Below are 24,960 nucleotides of genomic sequence, written 5' to 3'. Positions count from 1 at the left end.
CTTCTGTCCCTTAATCTGTCACCCCAGTAATACCACACAGAGCTGCTTTGGTAGGATCAAGGATTAACAGTATCCAGCTTTGGGTAGACAAAGAAAATGCAAAAGAGAATCAATGAAACATTTTTCTTTTTGCTGAAATTGATAAAGACAGAAAATCCTGAGTATCATTATTGATCAAAAATCATTTCTCTGCTTTCCTACAGAATGTTAGCTTCCAGTTCTTCAATATTTCACGTTTTAATTGTGTTTAAACGAGATCTCACTATCTTTCCACTAATGCTGTAACTGAGGGTCTGGTGTCAGAAATCTATATATAAACAGCATGACATGAAGACTTCCTCTGCATATGAACTGCTTGCAGCAATCAGGCAGACTACTGTGTTTCTTTCCAAAGACAACTACAAAGCATCTTCTATAAATATACCCATGCATCTACCATAATAGAGTTACTCTAAATGCTGATATTCATTTGCTTAAGCCTCTGATATTTGGGTAGTAAGTAAAACCACCATCTTATCTTTACCTCAAAGAGAAAGACTGCAAGGCAATCTAAGGAAGATTGCACGGAAAAGCACAACAACTTGATAGTACTTATTCCTGTCGCATACAAATGACATTTTAAGGAATAGTAAGCAAAATGAAATGGGAAGGAATCCCAACAGAATTAGTATTTCATACAAGTTCTAAACAAATTGAGAATGTCAGAGGATAAAATGCCTACAGAAATCAAAATAGCAGTGGTAAGGTCAGTACATACATAATACAGTGATGGTTAAAAACTGTTGGGAACCCAAACCACTTGTGATCTACTTGTAAAACCAAAGACAAGTTAATTTACAAAACTGTACTCCGTCAACGGAAAACATGAATATCTGCACTCTACAAAGAGAGTTTCTGAATAATTGGAGGAAAAATTAAAGTAGCTGGGAATTTTCTTGTTCAGTAAGACTGCAATTACAGTGCATAGTATTTCTATGGTAAGATTCAGGTACTGATGAAGCATTTTTAACCAGAATTAAATAAAAGAATGAACCACAATTAAATCTGTTCCACCCATATAAGTTTTTGAACCTACAGATGCTTGAGAGGCATTAGGTAATCCTATGAAACACATTTGCCCAAAATTTAAAAATAAGCAGACACTCCACTGGAAATATGGTGAAATGTATGGTAAAAAGCAGCTTACTAGCTTCTTGGCAGAGGCCTGAATTTCCACAACAGAAAGAGTTTGACTCCAGTTATTTTGTTCCTTTTACAACAGAATATACCAATCTGAAACTATTTCTGAGTTAATACAACCAGGCAATGGTGAATTTACTTTCATATATATCCCACTTATTCTCTTTGGAAGATTAAAGATACTATATCAAGCCAATATTATTGAGCCAATACATAGAAAACTGAAAACTTAGCTACTCTCACTGGCAGAGAAGATACAAGATTAAATGTTAGTGCTTGTTTTAAGTAAAATGGCAGACTGACCTACTGCAATAGCCTTTCTATGGCTTTAGCACCAGTGAACAAAAAAAAATTCATGTACAGTAAAGAACTCTATTTAAAGGTTCCCTCACATTTCTACAAAACTAGTATTTGGGGCTCATTACAAAACCTGCTTTAGAGTTTACCAGAAGATCTCAAAGGAATCCAGACAGAAAATCACTCATTGCCCTTTTAACATCTAACCTGCACAACCTGGTATCTATGGGTAAGCAATATTTAAGGAATAAAGCCGGTGAGAGCCAAGTTAGACTAGCAAAACCATTTGCTAGCATTTATTGATGCAAAATACAGAGCAGTATTACTCTCTTCATATTTTACATGAAGAATTGCAGACTGGTGTATGAGATACAGATCTAGGAAGATCTGGTTGTCACACATTCTTTCCCAATTCTCTAAACTAACAAGATGATCTGACAGAATTTGAACCAGAACTGATCTCATAAATAAACATCAGTCTTTGTAGACAGAAGTCCTTATAAAAAGGTTGATTTTAGTTATATTCAATTAGGTATAACAAACTGCAATAAACCACTCAACCAGTGCTAGGCATATCATCACAGAGCTGTAACAATACCACTTTCCTATCCAAAATAAAAGAGACTGAAACACTTGCACATAGAAAAATGTTGAAGTGAATGTTATCAACAGCAAAACCAAAAAATCAGACACAGCTTCCTAGACGGGTAAAGCCATTCGTTGTTTCAAAGTAGTCATGTTCCCAAATTTTTACTACTGTATTCTTAATAGAAAAAAACGCCATTAATTCTAGATAGAGAAAGGTCAAGAATAACCAGTGAGGCATTAGATTTAGGAGAGGCTTCCCTTCAGGAAAATTACCAGCATCATTTGAAAACTAAAATCAAAGGGTTTCAATGAAGATAAGATTGAAGACTCCCACAAAACATCCCAAGGTTTTTTTCAGTTCCTTAGGCATATTTTTTTAAACAGCTGTACCTTCTAAAGAATTTGAGGGAGTTTAATGCAGTGAAGAATCCTGGCCGATACAAAATATACACATTCACTATATTCAGCTAGTGATGTTTAAGTAATAAGACAATTTCTGTCCCATTAACATTCTCTCCATCATCCTGCATTGACTCTTCTACATAATGGTTATTACAGATGGAACCAAAATGAACCAGAATAAACTAACATCAGCCCAACTTCTACACTACTATAAAAAGTGTCTCTGTATGAGAGCTATGAACACAGGAGACACACTGAGGAAGAAGAAATCAAAGCTCTGCATGCCAATAATAAAAAACTATGCCCAGCTCAGACATCCATAAAAGCAATATAATAACTGTCTCATAGAAAGAACAAGTGTTGGATAAATATTCTCACAAAATAAGTATTTGAAAGTCACCCTCTTCCCTCTCCCAAGGGAAACAAGGGCCAGAGAGAGAAGTTACCTGATCATACAGCAACTGCTAGGCAGTCAAAGGAAGCAAAGGCAATCATTAACATGAAGAGTTCTCAACATGAACATATCAGATTCTTATTTACTTGTGCATGTCAGGGAACAATTTAGCTTTTCTCAGTTTTACATAGAGAGCAGACCTTACTACTCTAGGTAAGATACAAACAAAAGGTCTGGGAAATGTGTAAAATATAAATTGCCATGACCATGGAAGTTTTAGCAATTAAGTCCAAAGCTAGCGCTAAGTCTAGAAGTGTTTTAGAAATCTGAGGATACCATGTGTTTCATGGCACAAAAATGCAGAAAAATCCTAGAGAAAAACTAAAACCACTTACAAACAGAATCATGTGTTTTCACTGCAGTGTAAGTAAGGGGTTGCTTCAGCATGAAATTTAATGCCAGAGGCGACCATATCTCACATCATTAGAGGAAAAACATCTGTGCAGCAGCATATCACGAGGTACAGCAATTTCTATTTGAAAATCTTCCTTGGATAGTCTTGCATAATGCGTGATCCACAGTTTTTCCATCAATGTTAAGCAACTATTTCTTCAATATATAAAAATGTCTGAAGCTGTCAGTATGTAACTAAGTCACCAAATTTCCTATTTTTAATTCGATGCAACTTTCACATTTGTTGACAAATACTTCATCCCATATATCAACCTAATTACACTTCCATCTCCCAACTCCGGGGGACCTTACCTGTTGTGAAAAATGTCAGTGTAGTCAGCGCATATAAAGTGATATTTCCCTGGAATGGTGTGCATGCAGTATTCCCTATGTATAGTTTTAATAAATACACATTTATAAAAATTCTACTTACACAGGGATGTTTTCAAAGGCATCTTCAAAGTTTTCCTGCAGAAGAATAAGAAAAATGTTTCAATCTAATATGCATGTTTTGTTACACAGCAGAAAGTTAACATTACCAGACAGCACTTAATTCTGTAACATACAGTAACAATCAGAATATTCACAATCTACTGACTCTTAAGCTTTCAGTGCAAATCATTACACAAATAGATTTCCTATAGGTCTACTACCTCAGACTACCATTAGTTAAATTAAACCAAAGACATCTTCAGACTCTGAAACTTTCACCATATACATCACAGAAGGCAATATAAATTTATGCCTCAGGAGTTTGTGCAGCACATCTGTTGCATTCAGGATGCATTAGTTGAACAGTATACCTACACATGAAAGAAAAAGTGTTCCATGCATGTAACTGATAATCAGGTTGATCAGAATATACATACTAGGTCCGGGATGCACACAGCTAGTGTGCATATATACAGCCAGCTCACACAATAATGGCAGTTATGTGAACAGCTTGGTCCAGACATCTGGAAGATGTTTCTTTCCACCTGGAATCAAAGCTCTTTCAACCTAAGTTCAAATTTCAAATTAAAATAAAGGAAGATACACAAATGTAAAGATGAGCAGAATGGCTCAGTTTGCAGGTCATGCATTTCTGTATCCAGTTTCCAAAACTGGTCTGTAGAAGTGTGTAGCAAAGACAAATGGGCAAAGAGCCCTCTTTCACACATCCATCTCTACTCCACACTTTTCAGCCTTTGGCAACTCAGAATTCCAGAGACAGTTTGGCCATCTGGTGATTCAGCAGATCTCTGTTCCAAGTACCAGTCCAGTATCCTCAATCCCATGTAGACTCCCTTTAATTCATGAGTTCATAACATTAGTAAGGAATTTCACAAGTCTGCTTTCCATTTTGTGCAAAATAATTGCACAAAATTATTTCTCCTTGAACCAGGTTCCTAACACCTTTGTTTAAAAATCCCTAGAACTGTATATTCAAAAGTAGTGAAGAATCAATTCATAGTTGCTCTTTCCTTGATACTTATGATTTTGAAGGCCTTTGTTATATCATTCAACTCATCTCTTCTCCAAGCCAAAGACTTCTGCCTTACTCCGTCACTCTTCAAACAGAAACTATTTCCTACTTATGACTGTGCTTTCTGCTCTTTCCGTAAGAAAAACTGGAAGCATGATGGAACACATTTTTAACATATTCCAGGAAGATACCTAGAAGAGACTGACCCCCACCTCACTATAACTTCTTTCCAGTTGTAGAGAGCCAGAAGATCTCTCCTGAGCCTTTTCTCCAGGCTAACCAATGTCAGCTCTCTCAGTCCTCCTCACAGGATTTGTGCTCCAGACCCTTCACCAGTTCTATTGCCCTTCTTTGGACACGCTCCAGCACCTCAATGTCTTTCTTGGAATGGGGAGCCTATACTAGAACACAGTATTTCAGACGTGGCCTCAGTAGTGCCAAGTAAAGGGAGAACTTAAAAGAACTTGGCAGCAGCCAATGAAATGATCCTCCTGATCTGCGGAGTACTGAGTTTCAAAAGCTGAACATCAACCAACAGGAACACCCTGAACAGAAACCCTTACCCTCTGTCTCACTCCAGACACTGATAGACATCACCAGTGTTCCAATAAAGTCCTTCTCTGAAGACTGGTTGCCTCCTTGAGCCACTTTTAGATAAGAGGACAAATTCAGTAAAATAAACAAAAAAACCAACACTTCTAGCTTTTTGAGCACACTTCCCTTTCTCCTAGGACAAAAAACTTGATAAGCAATAGTAAAGGTACTTTTAACTATCAGGTACTTAATAAAGAACAGTAACAAGCAGAAATTTACAGAAAAATGCAAAAATATCTGTGATGCGAACTCTTGCAGGCTCTTTCCAACCTTTGTACATGAGCAGCACCTATATACAAGAAGATATGGAGAGAGAATTTGCATTCTGTCTAAATAAGTACCTCCTCTGCCTGGTTTCCTCTGAATTTTGATCCTTGTTATTCACACTAGTCAAATGCATGTCTAAACATTTAGAATAATGAAGTGCAGCCTTGGTATTTTCCCCCGTGTACCAAGGCATAGGGAATAGTCACAGCCTCTCAGGAGATTCCTCAAGGGAGCTAAAGACATCACTGAAGGTGATTTCTATGATAAAAAAACCAAAGCCAAACAACAACCAAAAAACCTCCCCTCGAAAAACCAACCACACAAAACAAACAAACAAAAAAACCCCACCAACCAAACAAAAAACACCAAACAAAAAATCCAATCCATAGTCTTTTTCTGAAGTTTCCCATGCATTCCCATTCCCACTGCATGTAAAACAGGTATTAAAAAGCATTCAGTTTGATATCTTGGTCCTCTTTCTCCTGACTCACACAAGTCTACAGTTGAGTCTACAAACCGTGAGATTCCCTATAGAACAGAGGGAATACACGGAAAAGTTACAGAAGCACTAGAAGAGAAGCATAGCCATTTTCTACTCCATTCTATGCCCATTACAACAAAAGTTATAAAAAAACTGCAACTGAAGTAACTAGAACAGCTTCTCTCAGATGAAGTTCTAAGATTCATCATATTCCTACCAAGATAGAAAAGGTTTGAAAGGTACTCAGAACATATTCACTTGTTTCCAGTAGTCTGTTAAAATCTACCTGTAAATAAAATGCTTGATAAAAAAATTGAGTGAACTGTTCTATAACATACACAGCATCTTAAAAACCTCAAACTATATTTAATATACAAATGTATATAGGTATGCACATAATATATGCCAATCTAAAAAATAAAATCAAGTGATTGATAAAGTTTATCCATTCCTCAGAGTACAGAAGCAGCCCAAAAACACTTTCACATTCAGTTAAAGACTAATAAAGTTCCCATTTTCAAGTGTTCCCATTTTCATTCCAACAGTTCAGCTTCCTGCTGACAGCTGAAATGTCACAACTAGTTTCCAGAGGTGCTTGCTCATTTCAATCTATAGCAAAGCAGATTACTGAACTCAAAAACATTTTTACTTAGCAGGAATGATGGACTGCTTCCCTCAAGACTGAAGTTGCGTGCAACTACATCAGCTGTACATGTGACCTCCAGACTTTAGCAGGAACACCATTTCCCTTATCTACATGGCTGGAGAGACTGAGGCTGATGCAGTCCTTCACTTATTTCCTTCACTAGCCCAGGTCTGTCCTGCAGCAAGTCCCAAAAGTCCTGCTTTAGTATGTCCATGTTATAACAGAAGAAAATTTCAGCAAATATGAACTGCAGTTAAATCCACAAAAAGGACAATAAAGCCTTTTTTCAGACATTCTATTCAGAAAAAGAAACACATTAACATTTAAGTCAATACCAGGAGAAACAGTGTAACAACTATATGCCTCAATACAATGATGGCTAATGCTGCAAGCCACAGATTTTTATTGCACCTTTTCCAGAGTACACGTCAGTCCAACAATTTAAAACACATGAATGTAAGTAAACCTGCCACTAGATGGCATGACTCGGGCTCTTCCAGATTTCAGAAAATCATTGGCACAGGATTTAACAAAAAAAAGCTGTCTCAAAATGACGTTTCTTGAATCACAAAATTCTTTTTTTCTGCTTGATAACTGTAGTATTTCACAACTTTATGATGCATCCTTATCAAGATTCAAGCAGGCCTGAAAACAATTAAGTTTACAAAACTTAGAGATACTAACGTTTTGCAAAGCCAAGAAAGTCAAAGTCTGATAAACATTAATGGGCACAGTGTACTAATGTAGAAAAAGTGAAGAGTTCCTGTAATGTAGCAATGAGAGCAGAAACCATTCACAGCAGACCACAATTCAACCTTCTAGCCTCATGCAAAACAAGGACCTTTACCAATGTCTACACTTTTTGTTCTAATGCACTGGTAGAAAGTAGAAACAACAGCTTGCCTTGATTATTACAGAAATCCTAGTATCAAATGTGAGCTCTACTTTCTCCACATTTATAATAAATCATTTAACTCCAAAAATATTTCAGACTACATCCTGTGACTGCTAAATTGTTGCATAAAGTTTGCTGATTGTTTTATCAAGCTAACTGTTAAACACTGCTCTTTTCCAAGTGAAGCAGGAAAACTAATCTAAACTATTTCTTTAAAATACAGATTTATTACAAGATACAACTACCAAATAAGGTATTAAGCATCTAGATTCTCCCCGCTGATGACAACATAAATTCAGAAAACTCCAATAGTATCTAGAAACACCAGTCACAATTTGAAGTCCATACTGAATCACAGAATCTGTTGAGGCTTGGCGCTGCGACTACTTCCCAGGGGAGCCTGTTGCAGTGCCCAACCACCCCCTGGGTGAAGAACCTTTTCCCAATATCCAACCTAAACCTCGCCTGACACAGATTCAGGCTATTCCCTCAGTCCTGTCACTGGTCAGCATAGCAAAGAGATCAGTGTCTGCCTCACCCCCTCAGGAGGAAGTTGTGACTACAATGACATCTCCTCCCCTCAGTCTCCTCTTCTCCAGGCTGAACACACCAACTGCCCTCACCTGCTCCTCATACAGCTTTACCTCAAGGCCCTTCACCATCTTTGTTGCCCTCCTTTGGACACACTCTAATAGCCTAATATCTTTCTTATACTGTGGTGCCCAAAACTGCACATTAACCAAGGTGAGGCCACCCCAGTGCAGAGCAGAGCAGGACAATCCCCTCCCTCAACCAGCCGGTGATGCTTTGCCTGATGCCCCCCAGGACACAGATGGCCCTCCTGGCTGCCAGGGCACTGCTGACTCATATTCAACTTGCCATCAACCAACACCCCAGGTCCCTTTCCATGGCACTGCTTTCCAGCATCTCATTCCCCAGTCTGTATGAACACCCAATGTTGCCCCATCCCAGGTGCAAAATTTGGCACTTTCCTTTGTTGAACTTCATCTGGTTGGTGATTGCCCAGTCCTCTCATTTGTCGAGGTCTCTCTGCAGGGCCTCCCTGCCTTTGAGGGAGTCAACAGCTCCTTGTAGTTTTGTATCATCTGCAAACTTGCTTAGTATCCCTTCCAGTCCTGTGACCAAGTTATTTATGAAGATTTTGAACAGCACAGGGCCTAAGATGGAGCCCTGTGGAACCCCACTAGTGACAGGTCACCAGTCTGATGTCACCCCAGTCACTATTACCGTCTGTGCTCGACCCCTGAGCCAATTGCTCACCTACTACATGATGTGTTTATCCACTGTGTGCTGGACATTTTGTCCAGGAGGATGCTATGGGAGACAGTGTAGAAAGCTTTACTGAAATTCAAAAAGATTACTAATTGGGCAGGGGAAAAAAAGTCCCACCAAAAGCATTATCTCAAAAATAGAAATATTACATGAATAAGACTCCATATTAATTCAACAGACAAATGAGACCACATAGGATAATCATGGAAAGATACTACCCAGAATTTAATACTATTGCTGTACCACATTACCTGTTCAGTCATAGGTTTATTTTGTCAGTACTAAACAAAAAACAATTTTAAGATGACTTGAAAAACCATGAAGTTAGCAGTACCACCTCTCCTTGGAAAGCCCACATATTAAGACAGTGCAAAACATGGTAATCTATGAAGACAGTTATGTATTCAGCAAGCATGTGTACCTTGAGATGTTTTTGTCAAAACTTTATTCGCATTTGGATACATCTCATTATTTTTGTACTCATTTGTCTTCTGTAATTCAGCCCCACACCTTCCTTCTTCTCAAAGAAGCAATCAATTCTAGGTAAAAACAATCCTGCAGCTCCCCATGGGAAGCTCAGATACCAGTTTGGAAGTCACTGACTGGATTCTACATAAAGAGGCTTCATTGAGAGATCTTTAATTTCTCCACCCATGACAAAGCATAACACATCTTTCACTTTGTTTACACTAAAATTACCACTCAGTATAGGAATACATCTCACAGGATTTAAGGCACTTCAAATAAAACTCAGCTGACAAGCTAAGAAGCACCTTTCCAAAATCAGGGGAGGGACATCCTATTGGCCCTAGCTAAAAGCCTACAGATTCAGATGAAATAGCAAAAATATATGATGCATATCGGAGTATGGATTAAATCTCTTTTCCCTTGTCAATACTGAAGCCAGTAAAAACATATGACTATGAAATAGAACAGAGGAGGTACAAGAAGAAACTGACCTACAATGCTTATAATATGAACTGAGATTACAGTTTTCTATTATGGAAGTATGTGAATATTCATTTCTCCTTAGTTTAGCCAGGACTACATTAAACATTCCAGGCCCACAGGAGTGACACTTTAAAATCACTATGCATTCAAAATTTACTACGTATTATAGCAATATGAAAGCTCCTCAGATTATTACTGAAAGATATCAAACAACACATGCTATCTCTCCCCTTAGTTGACTTGACTGAACTGAGAACTGCTACCAAAGGCTGGGATTATGTAACTTGTATGGAAATTACTAAGCAATCGTAACAGAGGGGCTGTACTTGGGCAGTCACTAACACTGAACTTCTGCATATAAATAACAACACGGAAAGTCCATGCCCAGAAGGGGTGTGCTTGATCTGTGGAATGCCACTGAGCATCCAGCCTTGTATAACTCTGAAATAAAAAAAGTAATCAATGTATCCCTTGACTGTGTAATTACTGGCTTGTTGCACATTGGGTAATGAATCTGGTTTTTGTGGACAACACTCTGAAGCATTGAGTATCAGAAATTACTACTTCAGAAAAAAGATGGAGATGAACAACAGTGCGAGCTCACTGGTCTAAAGTTGTGAAAGTTTAGCTTGTAATACTACTCAGTTCAAAATAAATATATTCAGCTTTGAATTATTTTTCCTTTGCAGTAACAGAAGCAGGGTAATAAACCTACATGCATTTACACACTTCAGATAGTACCTGCATGAACTAAAAAAAGTAATTCTGAGAATTTATAAAACATAATCTGTTATGGACATCTTTCCTGCATGCTAACACTTGGATGACTGTCACATAAGGAGAGAATTCAACTGCTGCTTAAATGAGCAGTGGCATGAGAAAACGGTACCTAGGACTGCGTATTTTTCCAGATGTTAAGAGAGAAAGCAATTCCCAGCATTACAGCAGAACCCAGAAGCTAATGTGTCACATCTTGAGCTAATTCATAAAGGATTGATGTAAAGAGTTAGTATTTTAATGAGCCAAATAACATTTAAATTTCATTTCAAAAATATAGATGCTTTTCACTTCTTAATATTTATGCAGAACTGAAAATATTTTGCAATATAAAGAGCCTAAAAATGGTTTGATTAACTAAAGAACTGCTGAACAATTAGAAAGTCAAACAAACTTCAGTGTCATTTAGCTCAAAAATGAGATGTCAGTAACCACAAGAACAAACGTTGCTCCATTACAGTTTGGAAAGCCTTTCAATGCAGCTGGCCACCAAAAAATTCCCAGAAGATATAGGAAAACTGAGTCTTAAAAAAAAAATCTACCCTCTATTTTTTACAGAGAAGAGGTATTGACAATGAAAGCAAGTGCTATAATTAAGTGCAGCTAATCAACATATTTTAAAAAGTAACAATTTCTACTTTGCCTTCCACTTCATGCAAGGCAGACAATTCTTAAACAATCATCCTATATGAAACGGAGTAGGACTGAGAAAAACCTCAACTGAAGAAACTGCAGTCAGCAATGTCAGATGTTGTTGGTCAGGCCACCTACATATCAGAGGCAGTCACAAAATGAAGGTTTTTCTGAACAGGGGACAAGGCAGTCACACTTTAGTAAACTGACATCAGTCTCACTCCAAACAAGTGGTTGAGCTTCTACTGTTTTAAATGACATCTCTGTCTCACTGAGAAGTAGAAATAAGCAGGGTCAGTTAGACACTCAGCAAGGTAAGCATTGTGACATGAAAACAGATGCTGTCAATAGTTCATGTTCAGATTCATATCCAACATGCTGCACATAAAAGTGAGAGTACAGTTTCAGATAAAGTTGATTAAAACACCAAGCTTTCCTTACTGTTTACACTGGCACCTTCCTGCTATTTGACTTGCAGTTGCCTTTCCACAAAAAGCACTGCTAAGAGGTAGAGGAATAGGATAGTAGCACAGAACTTCACTGCTGCAAAAGCTTTGTTCTTCGTTAACCATCTATTCTGTCCATCTCACACACACCTCCTTGGAGATCCCTGCAGTCAAAGGATGTCACCTAGGTTTGCGTGTGGTACCAGAAAAAAAAAAAAAAAAAGGGCAACATAAAAAACAAACCATATACTCAGTCAGGAGTTCAACATCCACTACAGTTGCACCAATGTACACTCTTCACTGAAAATCTCTACGGAAATTGCATATGTCACTACTTTTGGTCAACTTCAATAGATAAAATTGATTGCAAAGCAATTCTAAACTGAAAGGCAAATACAAACAGACAATACATTACCTGTATACATCTTCCTTTTCAAACTGTAAGAAGAGAGATCTGAGAAGAATGAGAACGCAACTAAGGAGCCTGAGAAGATGGAGAAAATACATAGCCATTCTTCTCAAAACAAATACCACACAAAGAAAACACTGTTTGTCATCTCTAGTTATAAGAAACATTATTCAATCAAATTAATTCTTCTTGCAGCAGACATACCTCTGAGTATTGCAAGAACTGAGTATGATCAAGGTCACTAGTTTTTGTAAAAACTTCAGTATCATCAAGTCATTTCACAGAAACTGCATAAAAGCCCACTGAAATCGAAACAAATTTCAGGATGCTATTTATTATGGCTATATAGTTGCCAAGATCTTTGTTACATCTTTCTAGACCTAATTCTTCCAACAACATAACCAGTACATACTACATACATCTGTATTTTCCAGGACACTGAACACAAGCATGGATGAGATACCAATGTTGAAAGACAAAGCTGGTAAAGACTTTCCTATTTTTAGTCACCTGGCTTAACTACTGGCTAACTTTTAGCAAACCTCTATTGGCTTCCGAACAGACTATTCAGTTAATATTTTTCACTCAGTAGAAGAGGTAAAGACACAATGGGAGCTTTCAGAGACACAAGCAGAGGGTACTTTCAGACACTAATTGAAGGTAGAGCAACAGAAACAGAACAAGTGTTTACTTTCTTAACTTGCTTGCATGCAGTCAAGGCATGAGCTACTTGAATGTCACTGGTTTAGGTCCCTGCAACTCAAATCAAAAAGCTTGGTCTTACCAATTCTGGCATGGTTAATATTTCACAGCCAGTAACTTATCATTCATTCTATTCAGAACTGGCCATCTCTCATAAAGTTTATCTTTCCATGACTGGATAACCTTCACAGAAACTTCAGTTCAGTCGAATCAAAGGATCACTAGACAGTTTGCTGCTAATAAAATGGTATCACCTCAAGAGAGAATATTAGTGCATAAGAAGCCAAGATGGTTGCTCGCACTCACTTGAGTCAACACAACCTACCAAATAAAATAAAATTTACTGTGAAGGGGAAAGAAAAACATGATTGGAAGATCTATTTGACAAACACCAGACAACAGATCTTCTTGGAGCTGGAGAATCATGATTCTCCCTGTCTCACAAGAGTAGCTCTATTTAGCAGTCTCATCTTCTCACTTTCAGTCCCATATTTCAGTGCTCCTGATGTGACTGATGAGGCAGAACCTGACAGTTTTTATTTACATATATCTCACACATATCAGGATGGATCAAATAGAAAGATATGGCTGAGTGAAGCTGCAATTACAAATCGACACAGTCTTGATTCAACATAAGAAATAGACACAGTGGAGTCCTCTTCCCAGTAAAGGATAAAGGGTAAAATATACATAGCTAAGAGCACATTGTGTTGTCCTGAACTTTACTAGGCAATTTCATACAAAGATCCTTGATACTTATTGCTTCTATAGATATCTAAAGGTACCAGGAAAAACCTTAATTATGGTTCACCATATACTTACCAGAGACTCATCCAGACAAAAGCAAATTACAGCTCCCCCTAGAGAGATACTTCAACAGTGTTCCAGAATGCCTGCCTATTACAGTGTAATCCACAATCCTAAAGAAGTCTCATTACAGATGAACCACTTTGCAACTGCTGATATCCATACTTTTCAGAGATGACTTCAAACTGAAGAACAGAACATGCTTACCTCATACTAAAAATTATTCAGTGCATGATTTGCCTATAACTAATAAAAAAAGATGAAAGGGACATTAATATGAGCATCTTGGGTTTTATCCTTACCCTGTCTTCCTGAGCTTAAATACCCTCCTCACTACACAGCTGGTTACACATTTGTACAGAATGCAGCAGCAATTGCTGCATAGTGAGTACCACAAAGTTCTATTTTATAGAACGTGAAAAAGTTCTATTTTATAGAAAGTGAAAGTGAAAATCAATTCTTAACTGGTTCATTTCCTTTAAATGAAGGTATTGCTGCAATAACAGTAATTCCAACAACCCTATTTGTGATAATGTGGTTCTCATTTTGGAACTTCAAAGTCTCTACAGATATTTTCTGATCTATCAGCAGTCCTGCAATAATAAAAGAGACTTTTAAAAGTCGGTATTACCAAGAGTTAAAAGTGGCTGTAATACAGAATTAAAGCAATGACTTTTGTCCAGAGTACAGCTTGTTCTCTCAGTTCCATCTCTCCTAGAAAAAACTTTTCTTTTCATTAATAGAAAAGCATTGTCTTAAAGACACAGCAACTTAACTTCATTACTAGTATAAAATTAATTAATTATTAACTGATTTATACATATGTTCTAGAGAGTTTGTTCTTTCTACCAGAAAAAAAATCAGACAGACAGATGAACACCTAACACAGAATACATTATCACATTCAGACCAAGTGTCACATTAAATTACACTAAGCAGAATCAGATCTTGACTTAACCAGCCAGTAATCTAAAGTGTTAGTTCTTCCAAGGCTACTTACAGGAAAACATCCTCATTTGAAGTTATGAGGACTTGTTTTGTAGAGAATGTGGACTACTTCAGTTTCCTCAGCACTTACTAGCCAGGTGAGCTGGAAAAACCCTAAAGATCTGTGTAAGATGCCTCACTGGGCTGATTTTCGCTGTGGTAGGGCTAATTTTCTTCATAGTGGCTAGTATGGGACTGTGTTTTGAATTTGTGCTGAATAAAGAGTTGACAATACAGAGATGTTCCTGTCATTGCTGAGCAGACCTTTTCGGCTCTTCATACTGCTGCACCGGCCAGGGGGCTGGGGGTGTACAGCAGGCTGGGAGGAGACACAGGCGGGACAGGTGACCCAAACTGACCAAAGGGATATTCCAGACCATACGACATCGTGCTCAGTACACAAACTGAGGGGAAGAAGGAGGAAGCAGAGGACATCTGGAGTGATCGTGTTTATCTTCCCAAGTCGCTGTTACGTGGAATGGGGCCCTGCTCTCCTGGGGATGGCTGAGCACCTGCCTACCCATGGGAAGCAGTGAATGAATTCCTTGTTTTGCTTTGCTTGTGCACATGGCTTTTGTTTTCCCTGTTAAACTGTCTTTATTTCAACGTACCAATTCTCTACCTTTTACCCTTCCGATTCTGCTCCCAATCCCGGGGGGAGTGAGTGAGCAGCTGTGAAGTGCTTGGTTGCTGGCTGGGGTTAAACCATGGCATGCACATAAAAAGACTCTGCCAAATCCACAACTGGTAATTCTACATAGTACTTCCAATGGCAAACTCATATTCTGGCACAGGACCTTAGAGTAGCCATTTAACAGTGAATTACTATTCATACTACTAAAAAAGGAAAAAGAATAAAGTAAATATTAAATATTTCCCAGCCTTGGAAACTTACTGAGTTTGCATAAAGGAAAAAAAAAAAACCAAAATATGACACAGTCAGGAAGTTCAGTTAGCTGTCCCACTGGCTTTGATAACAACAGTCCTAAGGAAGAGAACCTAAACGAAACATCTTCTTCCTAGCCCATTATTTCTTGGTGAAAATAAAATCCAGTGGGATATATTCTACCTCTATAATCATTATAATGACACTTCTCTCAACTGAAGCCAATAGGAATATTTGTTCTTTCCTCTGCTCAGCTACTACTAGTTAGAGCTAAGTATTCCTACTCACCTACCAAACACTATACTTTTTAGAACAACCAGTACTACCAATAGGTGCCAGACACACAAATTCCTATCTTCAAAAACAGGTTTTCTGCAGACCTCCTCCCTGCTGGATGACAGACTGTCCTTGTACAACCTTCAATAAGAGGATTTCTGGAGAGCAAGAGTGTGTGTAATGTTGATTTCTGGGGAAAAGAAAAAAATCAAAGCAGTGCTGCATACTTGAACACTGGCTTGAAAAAAGTTTATATACCACTCTATTGCACAGTGAATGCATAAGAGAGGTGAAATAAAAACATGATGCCCTTACTGCTTCAAAACCAAAAATATCATTGCTACTAAGATATTAAATCATCTTGCCTTACTATTTGGTAGCAACATTACTTCCTCACTCAGAATAAGATGACAGGCAAGTCTTTACATGCTTGATGAGAAAACTTTACCTTTAGCGCATCGTGTTTGGGCACAAGTCCACAGGTCAGTGATACTGACTCACTATGGACCTTGAACTTGAAAGGGCTTAGAAAAGCAGAAATAATTTTTAGCACTCCCACACAAATCCTCACATTTCTGACTATTTAAGCAGACCCTGACCAACTATGGCACAATGGTGTTCACCGTGTCCAAGCTCTAAACAGAACACACATCAACAGCAGCAGAGATCAACCTCTGAAAGCTGATTCTCAGATCTTCAGTTGCACAATTTTGCTCCCTTTTCAAAATGAGTGCAATGATCCACCATTTCTGCTCCCCCTAATATAATGTTATTTCTGTTAATCCATGAGAAACAGCATGTGTTAAAATTACTGCCCAACAGATGGACATGTGTGCAGGCTATATTCCTGCCACCCTGTCACCAGCAACTGCAATCTTACCTTCTGTGCTGGTGTCACACAGGAAGAGAAAGCCATACTACTTGTAATGGCAAGGAAACTTTCAAATAAGTCCCTATGGTTAGGTAAGCTATAGGAGACTTACTTAACATGACAGGAGGCCTAAGATCAGACATGCTTATCACCTCCTCCTATATTGAGACATCCTGGTCTGTGCTGTTAAGTAACGCGCGGTCTGCCAAGAAACAACTAAGTTCCTTTTCTCTTTCAACATACAACCTTTTTGCCAAGAGAGAGGCCCAACAAGAACTTTTATCCAAATCATGTCATCAACCTCTTACAGTTCCAACAAGTTCATCAGGTCTAGAGGTTTTCCCTAGCACACTGGCATCAATATGTCAAACAAAGAAGAACAGACATTTACAGAACCCAACATGCTTCCACAAACCTGTAATTCTCACACAGGCTGACTGGAACTACAAGAAGCAACCCATCTCCTTTAAGTTCATGTACGAAACAGACCTCTCTTTCCATATAGGTTGTGAATGAAACCAAATCAACTTTCTAAGGCTGTGGATGCCCCAACCCTGGCAGAGTTCAAGGCCAGGTTGGATAAGGCCTTGAGTAACCTCGTCTAGTGGGAGGTGTCCCTGCCCTTAGCAGTGGGGGTTGGGACTAGATGTCCCTTGCAACTCCTTAACATTCTTCGATTCTATGGTTTTACAGTGGATGGCAAGCTTTTAGCTAAAACTACCAAGACAATTATACTTGTAAAGGCAGTAACTTCCACTGCTAGAAGTAAAGGTTATATTAAGAGATATTAGATGCTATTTCCCAACAGAATAGCAGAAGTTCAATATACAAATCCCAAAATCTTAAGAAAAAAAGCTGACTCTTCCTTTCAGTTCTGCTATTTTCTATCCACATGCATATAAATATCACATCACACCCCTCCTGCTCCAAACAAAAAACCCAAAATAATAACAACAACAACGAACACAAAAACCCAACAACAAAAATCAAACAAAACCAAACAAAAACAAACACAAAAAAACCCCACCTCAACTCAGAAAAGTAAAAGCAAATTTACTTCTCAAATTCACTTCAGAGGTACTCTCCCAACTTATGTCAGCTCTGCCTCCCTAAGAGACATCCAGTGCTTTTCATAATAACCCTACCTTTGCCCATATCCCCTGAACCTTTTATCTTTTACCCTGAGGAGAAATAGTACATAGGTTAACCAAAGTGAATATTAAATAAGGAAAATTAACTGGAACACTACATACTCCTCCTTTTCCCCTACAGGAAATAAATAAAGATTTGGGTTTTTATCTACCCAGCTTTCAAATTTGGTCACAGTCAACCAAGGGGCTTAAATGCATGACTCTAGGAAGCCAAATAAAAAATTAACAATAAAAACAAGCCATCTCAGAACAACATCATTCATATAGAATTGGAATACAAGTCCTTACTTTGAATAGGCAGTCACAAGGAAAAACAGTACCTCTCAAAAGGTATATCCATAGGTAATACAAAGTTTAGCTGAACTTAAGAACCTCAGAATCTCAGAAGGAGAGACAGTAAACTAATTTTATTAAATAAAGAAGAAATGACTACTCATGTTCAGTTTTCCCGTTGTCTCATCTTTGCTGCTGAAATAGCTTATCCCTCATCTAAGATGTAGATGCGCTCTGAGAGTAGGCAGAACCAACAAAGAACCAGGAAAAATAGATGAGCCATATGCCAAAGCACAAGACTTCGCAAAAAGCAGACAAAAGGAGTACAAATCTTACATTCTTCAGTTGGCCAAGGTCTACTTCTCAAAGAAAGAAAACCACACAGGTCAGATTAGGATGTTTAAAAACAACAACAAAAAAATCATCCTTCATGAGAGGAAGCACTCCCACTACCTCTTCCCAATTCTGTATTTCCAACACATTCTTCATTTTTTAAGGTAAAAAAGGTACCACAGTAGCTTGTTTTCAGCTTCTCAAAGTCTCTGTGGGAGTGCAGCTACCAGTGTTTCTCACCACTGAGACTCCTCTTCCAGGCTGAAATCACCAAACAAAATTTGTGAAGAGTCGTCAGCATAAGCATGAGAGAGAGAACAGCCAGTGCTGCACAGCTCTATAATTTATTCTGAAGTACAATTATTATATTAAGCTTCTGATGTAAAGAAGCACAACCACTAGCAAGTTCTTTGATCATAATGTAGCAGCTGCTACAGCAGTGGATGAAACTCTTGAGTACTTAAACCAAGTACTAACCGGCTTTTGAGTTAAAGACGATGCTGATTTCATTTGAAATTAGCTCTGAAGATAAACTGTCCAGGCTGATAAAGCCAGCCTACAGTGTTTATCCCTGCTTGGGCAGTTCAAGAGAGTACAACACATCATAAGACCTTCATTACCTACATTTTCCTTAATAGCTTATTTTAGAGATGAGGCACAGATTAGCTGAATTGACCAAGCTGCCCTTAAAAGCCTGTTGTGGTTTGTACCCACAACTAAGACAGGAACAATGTACCATGCAGATGCCCGCTAACCCCACCACACCTCACACTGCTCAGCCCCATCCCCTCAGCAGGGCTGTGTATCCACCCTGGAGCAGTCAGTTCTAGGTGTACCTGACACCTCTCCAAGTGAAAGTGAACTGTGGCCTACATTCTCTTGCAAAAGGGCTTGGGAAAAATGCACCAGCAATATCAACCATTGCATACCACTTGGCTACCTTCGACTCCAGCTCTTACAGGGTCCAGCAGCACTCAGCAGCAGTGTGACTTCATGCAGGCCATGACAATCTACTGTTAGTCTCCACTCTCCACCCTATGGGTCTATCAGAAGGTAAGCCAGTCTTGCTGATCCCTCCTTGACTACAGAGTCAACAAATCAGCTTCTGGATGAGAATCACAGAGTCTCTGCTGACATGACACTGATGCCAGTGTACTCCTGTGGTAGCAATCAGCATTTGTTCCTCTTTGACCTTTAGCAACTCCACAACAGAAAGGTCCTTTGAGAAACCAGGAAAGGTAGACAGCTGCTTAGTTTTCTCCATCTCCAAGGCTGCAAGACCAAAAGCGCACTGGTACCCTTTCGGACCCTTGAAATAATCTCTCCTAAGGTCACCTGTGCCAAGGATGCAGGGAGCCTCCCTGACCATCACAGTAAGGTGCTTTTGCCACTCATTCCCAGTCAGACTTATTTCAGCCTCTAACATGGTCAGCTTTTGGGATGTTCCTGTCATTCCAGAAATACAAATGGGTTCTGCCTCTTCATAGCTCGATGGCATTAGGGTACACTGTGCAGTGTTATCTGCCAGAGCCTTCTATTCCTGTGAGTCTGACATGCCAGGCCATTGGGTCCACAGAGTCCAGTAAATCTAATTGCCCCTCTCCTCCACCAGGCTGCAACACGGTCTCTCTAATATTGTCCACTTACTTCATATAAAGAAAAAAAGATTAGATTATTTTTCTTCAGGAGTAAAATCAGGAGTAAAAGCCCTTCAACTCTGGGGAACTGCCCACTGGAGACTGTAACAGCAATTCTTCTGGAAAAAAATACACATTTGTGATTGCTTTTCCCTACAACTCAGGTATCCATGCCTCTAGGGTTGAAGGTAGGTTTTCTATCCCACTTTCCCATGTTCTGTCCATGATGCCTCAAGTAAAAACACACAGCAACCCATTGTGTCTACCCTCTATGACTTCTCTCTTGAGCAAAAGAACACATTGTTAACAGTTGAGATACCGGGACAGACAAGTAGGGATCAGGATCTCTCCTCCTTTTGTTGCTGTAACTCCTGGAATGGTTTTTCCCAATTTTCAAGCAGTTTTTCAGCCAACTCCATAGGGATTCTGTATTGCCAGAGCTGCCACTTTAAGTGCCTCTTTGTCTCCCCAGCTCATTACTACCAACGCAACAATGCTGCACTCTGCACAAATTGACAGCACTCTAGACTTCATCTGGATCTGTGGGTAACCACACATTGTATTGGTCATAATAAATCATCTCTACGTACTAGACATGGTGGTCCACTTGCCTGAGTGAGATGTAACACCTCCCTTGAACAGATACTTCTCCTTCATACTTGACAGAAGTCATCTCTAGAGGCTGAGGATTTATGACCCTTTTTTGATTGCCTTGTTAATGCCTCCTTTACTGGAAAGCAATCCCAGCTGCTTGGCTTCCCTATCCTGTAATTCTAGGCTACTAGCCCTGTTATTCCAGCATCAGCGCAGGCAGGTAACAACATGCACACCTGCATGACAGCTAAAATATCTTTACATACCCTGTTACCAAAATCTTAGAAAACAAAGAGAACTCTCTGACACCAGTGCAGCTATTCAGATGACAGGTACTCTTTACTGACAGCGCCAGAGGCATGGGGGATCCTTCCACCTATCATGTGTACCGTCAGAGAAAAATCCTTCTCTTTTTATTTCATCTATGCAATGTACATGTAATCTTCCAGTATCTTGGGCCAATCTGTTCTCTGTTTTCTACCGGAACATCTTGTTTTCTATCAGCACATCTAGGTACAGCCTGCACTTTATAGCTGTGTATACTATAGTTAGAAGTAACTTGTTCTAAACTCCTTTGTTCTAGTATAGATTTATATTCTGATTTTATCTCCTTGCTTGCTTAGATAAAATCTCCCATATCAACCCCACAGCTCACTCAGGTATCGATAGGTATCTTTTGTTCTGCTTCTTCCACCTGGTCTTGGGATGGCCCTGCTTCGTCTTCCTTTACTGTGAAATTACTTCTGTGTCCATTTCTTCTTACGTACAGGAGTGACTGACACAGATATGTGTTGGTTCAGCTGCAATGCCTGTCACTGGAGTTGGAGTATCTACACTGCTAGTCACTTTGTTGTCAGATCCAGAGACCATCTTTTCCCTTTGAGGGTACTGAGCAGGACTTTGTCTTCATGAAGCTATGCTGGCTCTGACCAATATCTGCATTGTCCTTCAGGTGTTTTTCAATAACTCCCACAATAATCCTCTCCATACTTTCACCAGTCACCGAAGTGAGACTGTCAGGTCTGTAGTTTCCAGGGTCACTCTCACTGCCCTTCTTGAAAACTGGGACAACATTAGCCAGATTCCAGTCAACTGGAACTTCTGCAGATTCCCAAGACCATTTAAAAATCATTGAGAGAGGCCTCACAATGACATCAGCCAACTCTTTTGAGTGGTCTTGGATGAATCCTTCCAGGCCCCATAGACTGCAGGGATCCAGCTGCGAGTTTATCATTCTCACAGCCATGGTCCTCCGGCTTTGGGCACTGGGACACCCTTAGCCCAACTTCAGTGTTGAAGATGGAGGCAAAGGAAGTATTAAATACCTCTGCCTTGTCTGTGTCCCTGTTTGTGAGGTGACCATCCTCATCCTTTAATAGGCTGATGTCTTTTCTGTACTGCCTTCTGCTACTGTAAAAGGCTCCTTTTTTGTTCCTCTTTTTATTGTTCCCCCACATTTCTGGCAGCTTCAGTTCCAGCTGAGCTTTGGCCGCACAAATTTTCTCCCCACAGTGGGAAGCAGCAACGTCATTAATATAAAGAATGCTTCTGACTGATTTAACATCTTCTGGTCAGATTTGTGATTACTCATCATGTCCCGCACTGGGTACCAAAAAAAAAGACTGTGGTAGTTTAACGCCAGTCAGGAACTCACAGACACTCACTCTTCCCGGTCCCTGATGGGGTGAGAAAAAGATCAGAAAAAAGGTAAAACCTATGGGTTGAGATAAAAACAGTTTAATAACTGAAATAAAGTAAAGTTAATAATAATAATAGTATACAAAGGGAGAAGGAGAGAGAAATAAAATCCAAGAAAAAGAAGTGTTGAAAAATACAACTGCTCACCACCAGTTGACTGATACTAAGCCCCTCCCCAAACAATAATCAGACCCTCCAGCCAAACTTCCCCCAGTTTATACACGAGCCATGACATTGTAGGGTATGAAAAATCCCTTTGGCCCGTTCCTGTCACCTGTCCTGGCCAGTCTCCCTCCCAGGTGCTTGTGCACCTGCTCAGGGGCAGCACACCAGACACCGAGAAGTCCTTGCCCTAGGGTAAGGACTTTGCAACAACTAGAAATCAATGTGTCATTCCAGGAATTCTCATACTGAATCAAAAACACAGCACTGCACCAGCTACTGTGAAAAAAATTAACTCTATCCCAGACAAAGTCAGGACAAAGCCTGAGAGTTAACCACCATATCATCTTCAGACCTGTGTATAATCCTTAGTCTGGCTCCCTTTGGCCAAACAAGGAATTTTTTAACACTTAAGATTTTTCTTGATCATAAACCTTTCTGTTTGACCACCAGCCTCACATGCACAAAAGCCTGGGTTGGGTTTGTGGTTTTGATTTTTTTTTAATTGATAGGGAATCCCCAAGTAACCAATTAAGCTGGCTTTAAGACTTTGAAAAACCAGGGCAGCAAAGAGTGAACTTAATGGGAAGCAGATCTGGCCCGCTATTTTAAGTAATCTTTAGACAGTGCGGGGGGAGTGGGGGTGGGAATGGATGGGGAGCATACAAAGTTTTGCTTGAAGACTCTGCAGTGGCTGGAAGTGCCTTTGTCCCTATAGTGTATCTGCCCTAGATTCGCAATTTGTTCCAGAGGAATACCAGTATGAGTTATTTTAGGGGGTGAATTCAGTGTCATACAGTGGTTTAAGTACTGATACCATATCACGTTCTGAGTTCACAACTGGGCGTTGTCCACCCCAGGTAGACATTTTGACTACGTAGCAGCCAGGATACTGCTTCCTAGTAGAGAATGACCACATACACTCCAAGACCAGGGAAGCGACAATGCACAGCAAAATCCTGAGTTTAACAAACATTTGTTTTCCAAGGTGGGCACACTCATAGCACTATCTCATTAACACAATCTCATAGATCCAATTATTTATTTACACCTCATATCAATTTCTCACCATTCCCACCAGAAAACCACAGCTGCAGGACTATGAGACATAAATCAGAAAACAATCAAACCTAGATAAACATGTGCCATGGTATCTGGTACTTCCTTAACTTGTGAAAAGCATAGGGAAACCAACAAATTTTATTCAAGGACTATAGCAGGGGGCGGCTACCTAGTACCTTATCCTTGGACTTTAGAAGCAGGATTCTTTCTGGTCTATTTCCTGTTAAGTAGGAAACAACTTCAAGGTTTAGCTTAACATATCCTTCTTCAAAGCTTCAGGGGTGAAGAGGTATTCACAAGTATACATATATTTATAAATATATATATACACAAATACATATATGTATATACACATAGTACTAGAAGTATTCCTGCAAAACAAAATACTACTCTAAAAGCTATGTTCATAAAGCACTAAGCACTAAGCACTACACTTAAATCAGGAAGCAGAGCTCCCATCTGCCATGTTCCACGTAAACAACATTATTTAGATGCATGTAGCTCTTAAAAACAAAGCTAAGAATGTTCTTTTATGTCTGTTTCTCAGCATTGTAACCATTGCAAACATTAAAAAAAAGTTACGACATTTAGAAACAATTATCACATGTATGAAGTGCTGAAATCACATCAAGCTTATTAGTAAAGAGACTATAGTGAACCTGTAGGCAAGGGCAGTCTACTGTTTCTTCTATATGTCGTAACACAGTGGTCTAGATAATTTCTGTTACAAAAGCCGTGACCTTCCCCAAGACCAAACCACTATTTGCCCTCTCCTACTGAACTCTGGGATCTCACCAGGAAAAATCAAGAGTACTCTCTCTGTTGCCAATACAGGTCTATTTCAGACTCCTGAGAATCAAGCATAAGTCTCTGCAAAGAACATGAGGTCTTTCAAGTTCATCTGGACAAAGCTTTACACTTTTTGTACAGTATTGCTCAAATAACCTCTGTTTTATGTGCTTTTAGGCCTACCTTTCCTTTTTTTTTTTTTTTTTTTTTTTTTGCACGGCAGCTGCTTTTCCTCTGAGAAAGCACTGACTCTTAACATCAAACTCCATGAAATATATTCTTCCCTATTGTTCACACCGGACAGCTAGGCTACAACAAAATTGCTGAATACTTCTTTTAGTAATTGTGAATTCCAACTACTTTCTTACTGAGAGCACCAAGAGTTTGTTTATAACTTTTACCTCCCACCTACTCCTTTTAATGGAAACAAACCTTGGCTCCCCAGAGATCACTATGATTTTTCAGTGATTCACATTCGCACACAATGAGATTCAAGCATTTCACATCCTCTTCACATATAACCTTAGGAAGCAGAAACTTTTATAGACTGCTTTGAAATACA

The 24,960-nt window shown here is 39.2% G+C and overlaps 1 protein-coding gene across 2 annotated transcripts in view; it reads right to left on the bottom strand.

Annotated features, from left to right (window-relative positions):
* Window positions 1-24,960, bottom strand: part of TTC39B (tetratricopeptide repeat domain 39B) — a 70,638-nt gene that overhangs the window by 44,464 nt on the left and 1,214 nt on the right. The window contains exon 2 of one of the 2 annotated variants that reach the window (XM_027910209.1): window positions 3,747-3,781. In XM_027910209.1, coding sequence (XP_027766010.1) covers window positions 3,747-3,781 — 35 coding nt within the window. Of the gene's footprint in view, window positions 1-3,746; window positions 3,782-23,778; window positions 23,878-24,960 lie in introns of those variants that run through there. The other variant, XM_027910231.1, reaches the window with a different exon arrangement.

This window comes from Empidonax traillii, unplaced genomic scaffold (genome assembly GCF_003031625.1).
Source record: "Empidonax traillii isolate 1590-97213 ecotype Southwest subspecies unplaced genomic scaffold, ASM303162v1 scaffold28:size2823434, whole genome shotgun sequence".
Lineage (NCBI taxonomy): Eukaryota > Metazoa > Chordata > Aves > Passeriformes > Tyrannidae > Empidonax > Empidonax traillii.
The sequence above is the reverse complement of the archived record's forward strand: the minus strand, read 5'-3'. Positions and strand labels throughout refer to the sequence as shown.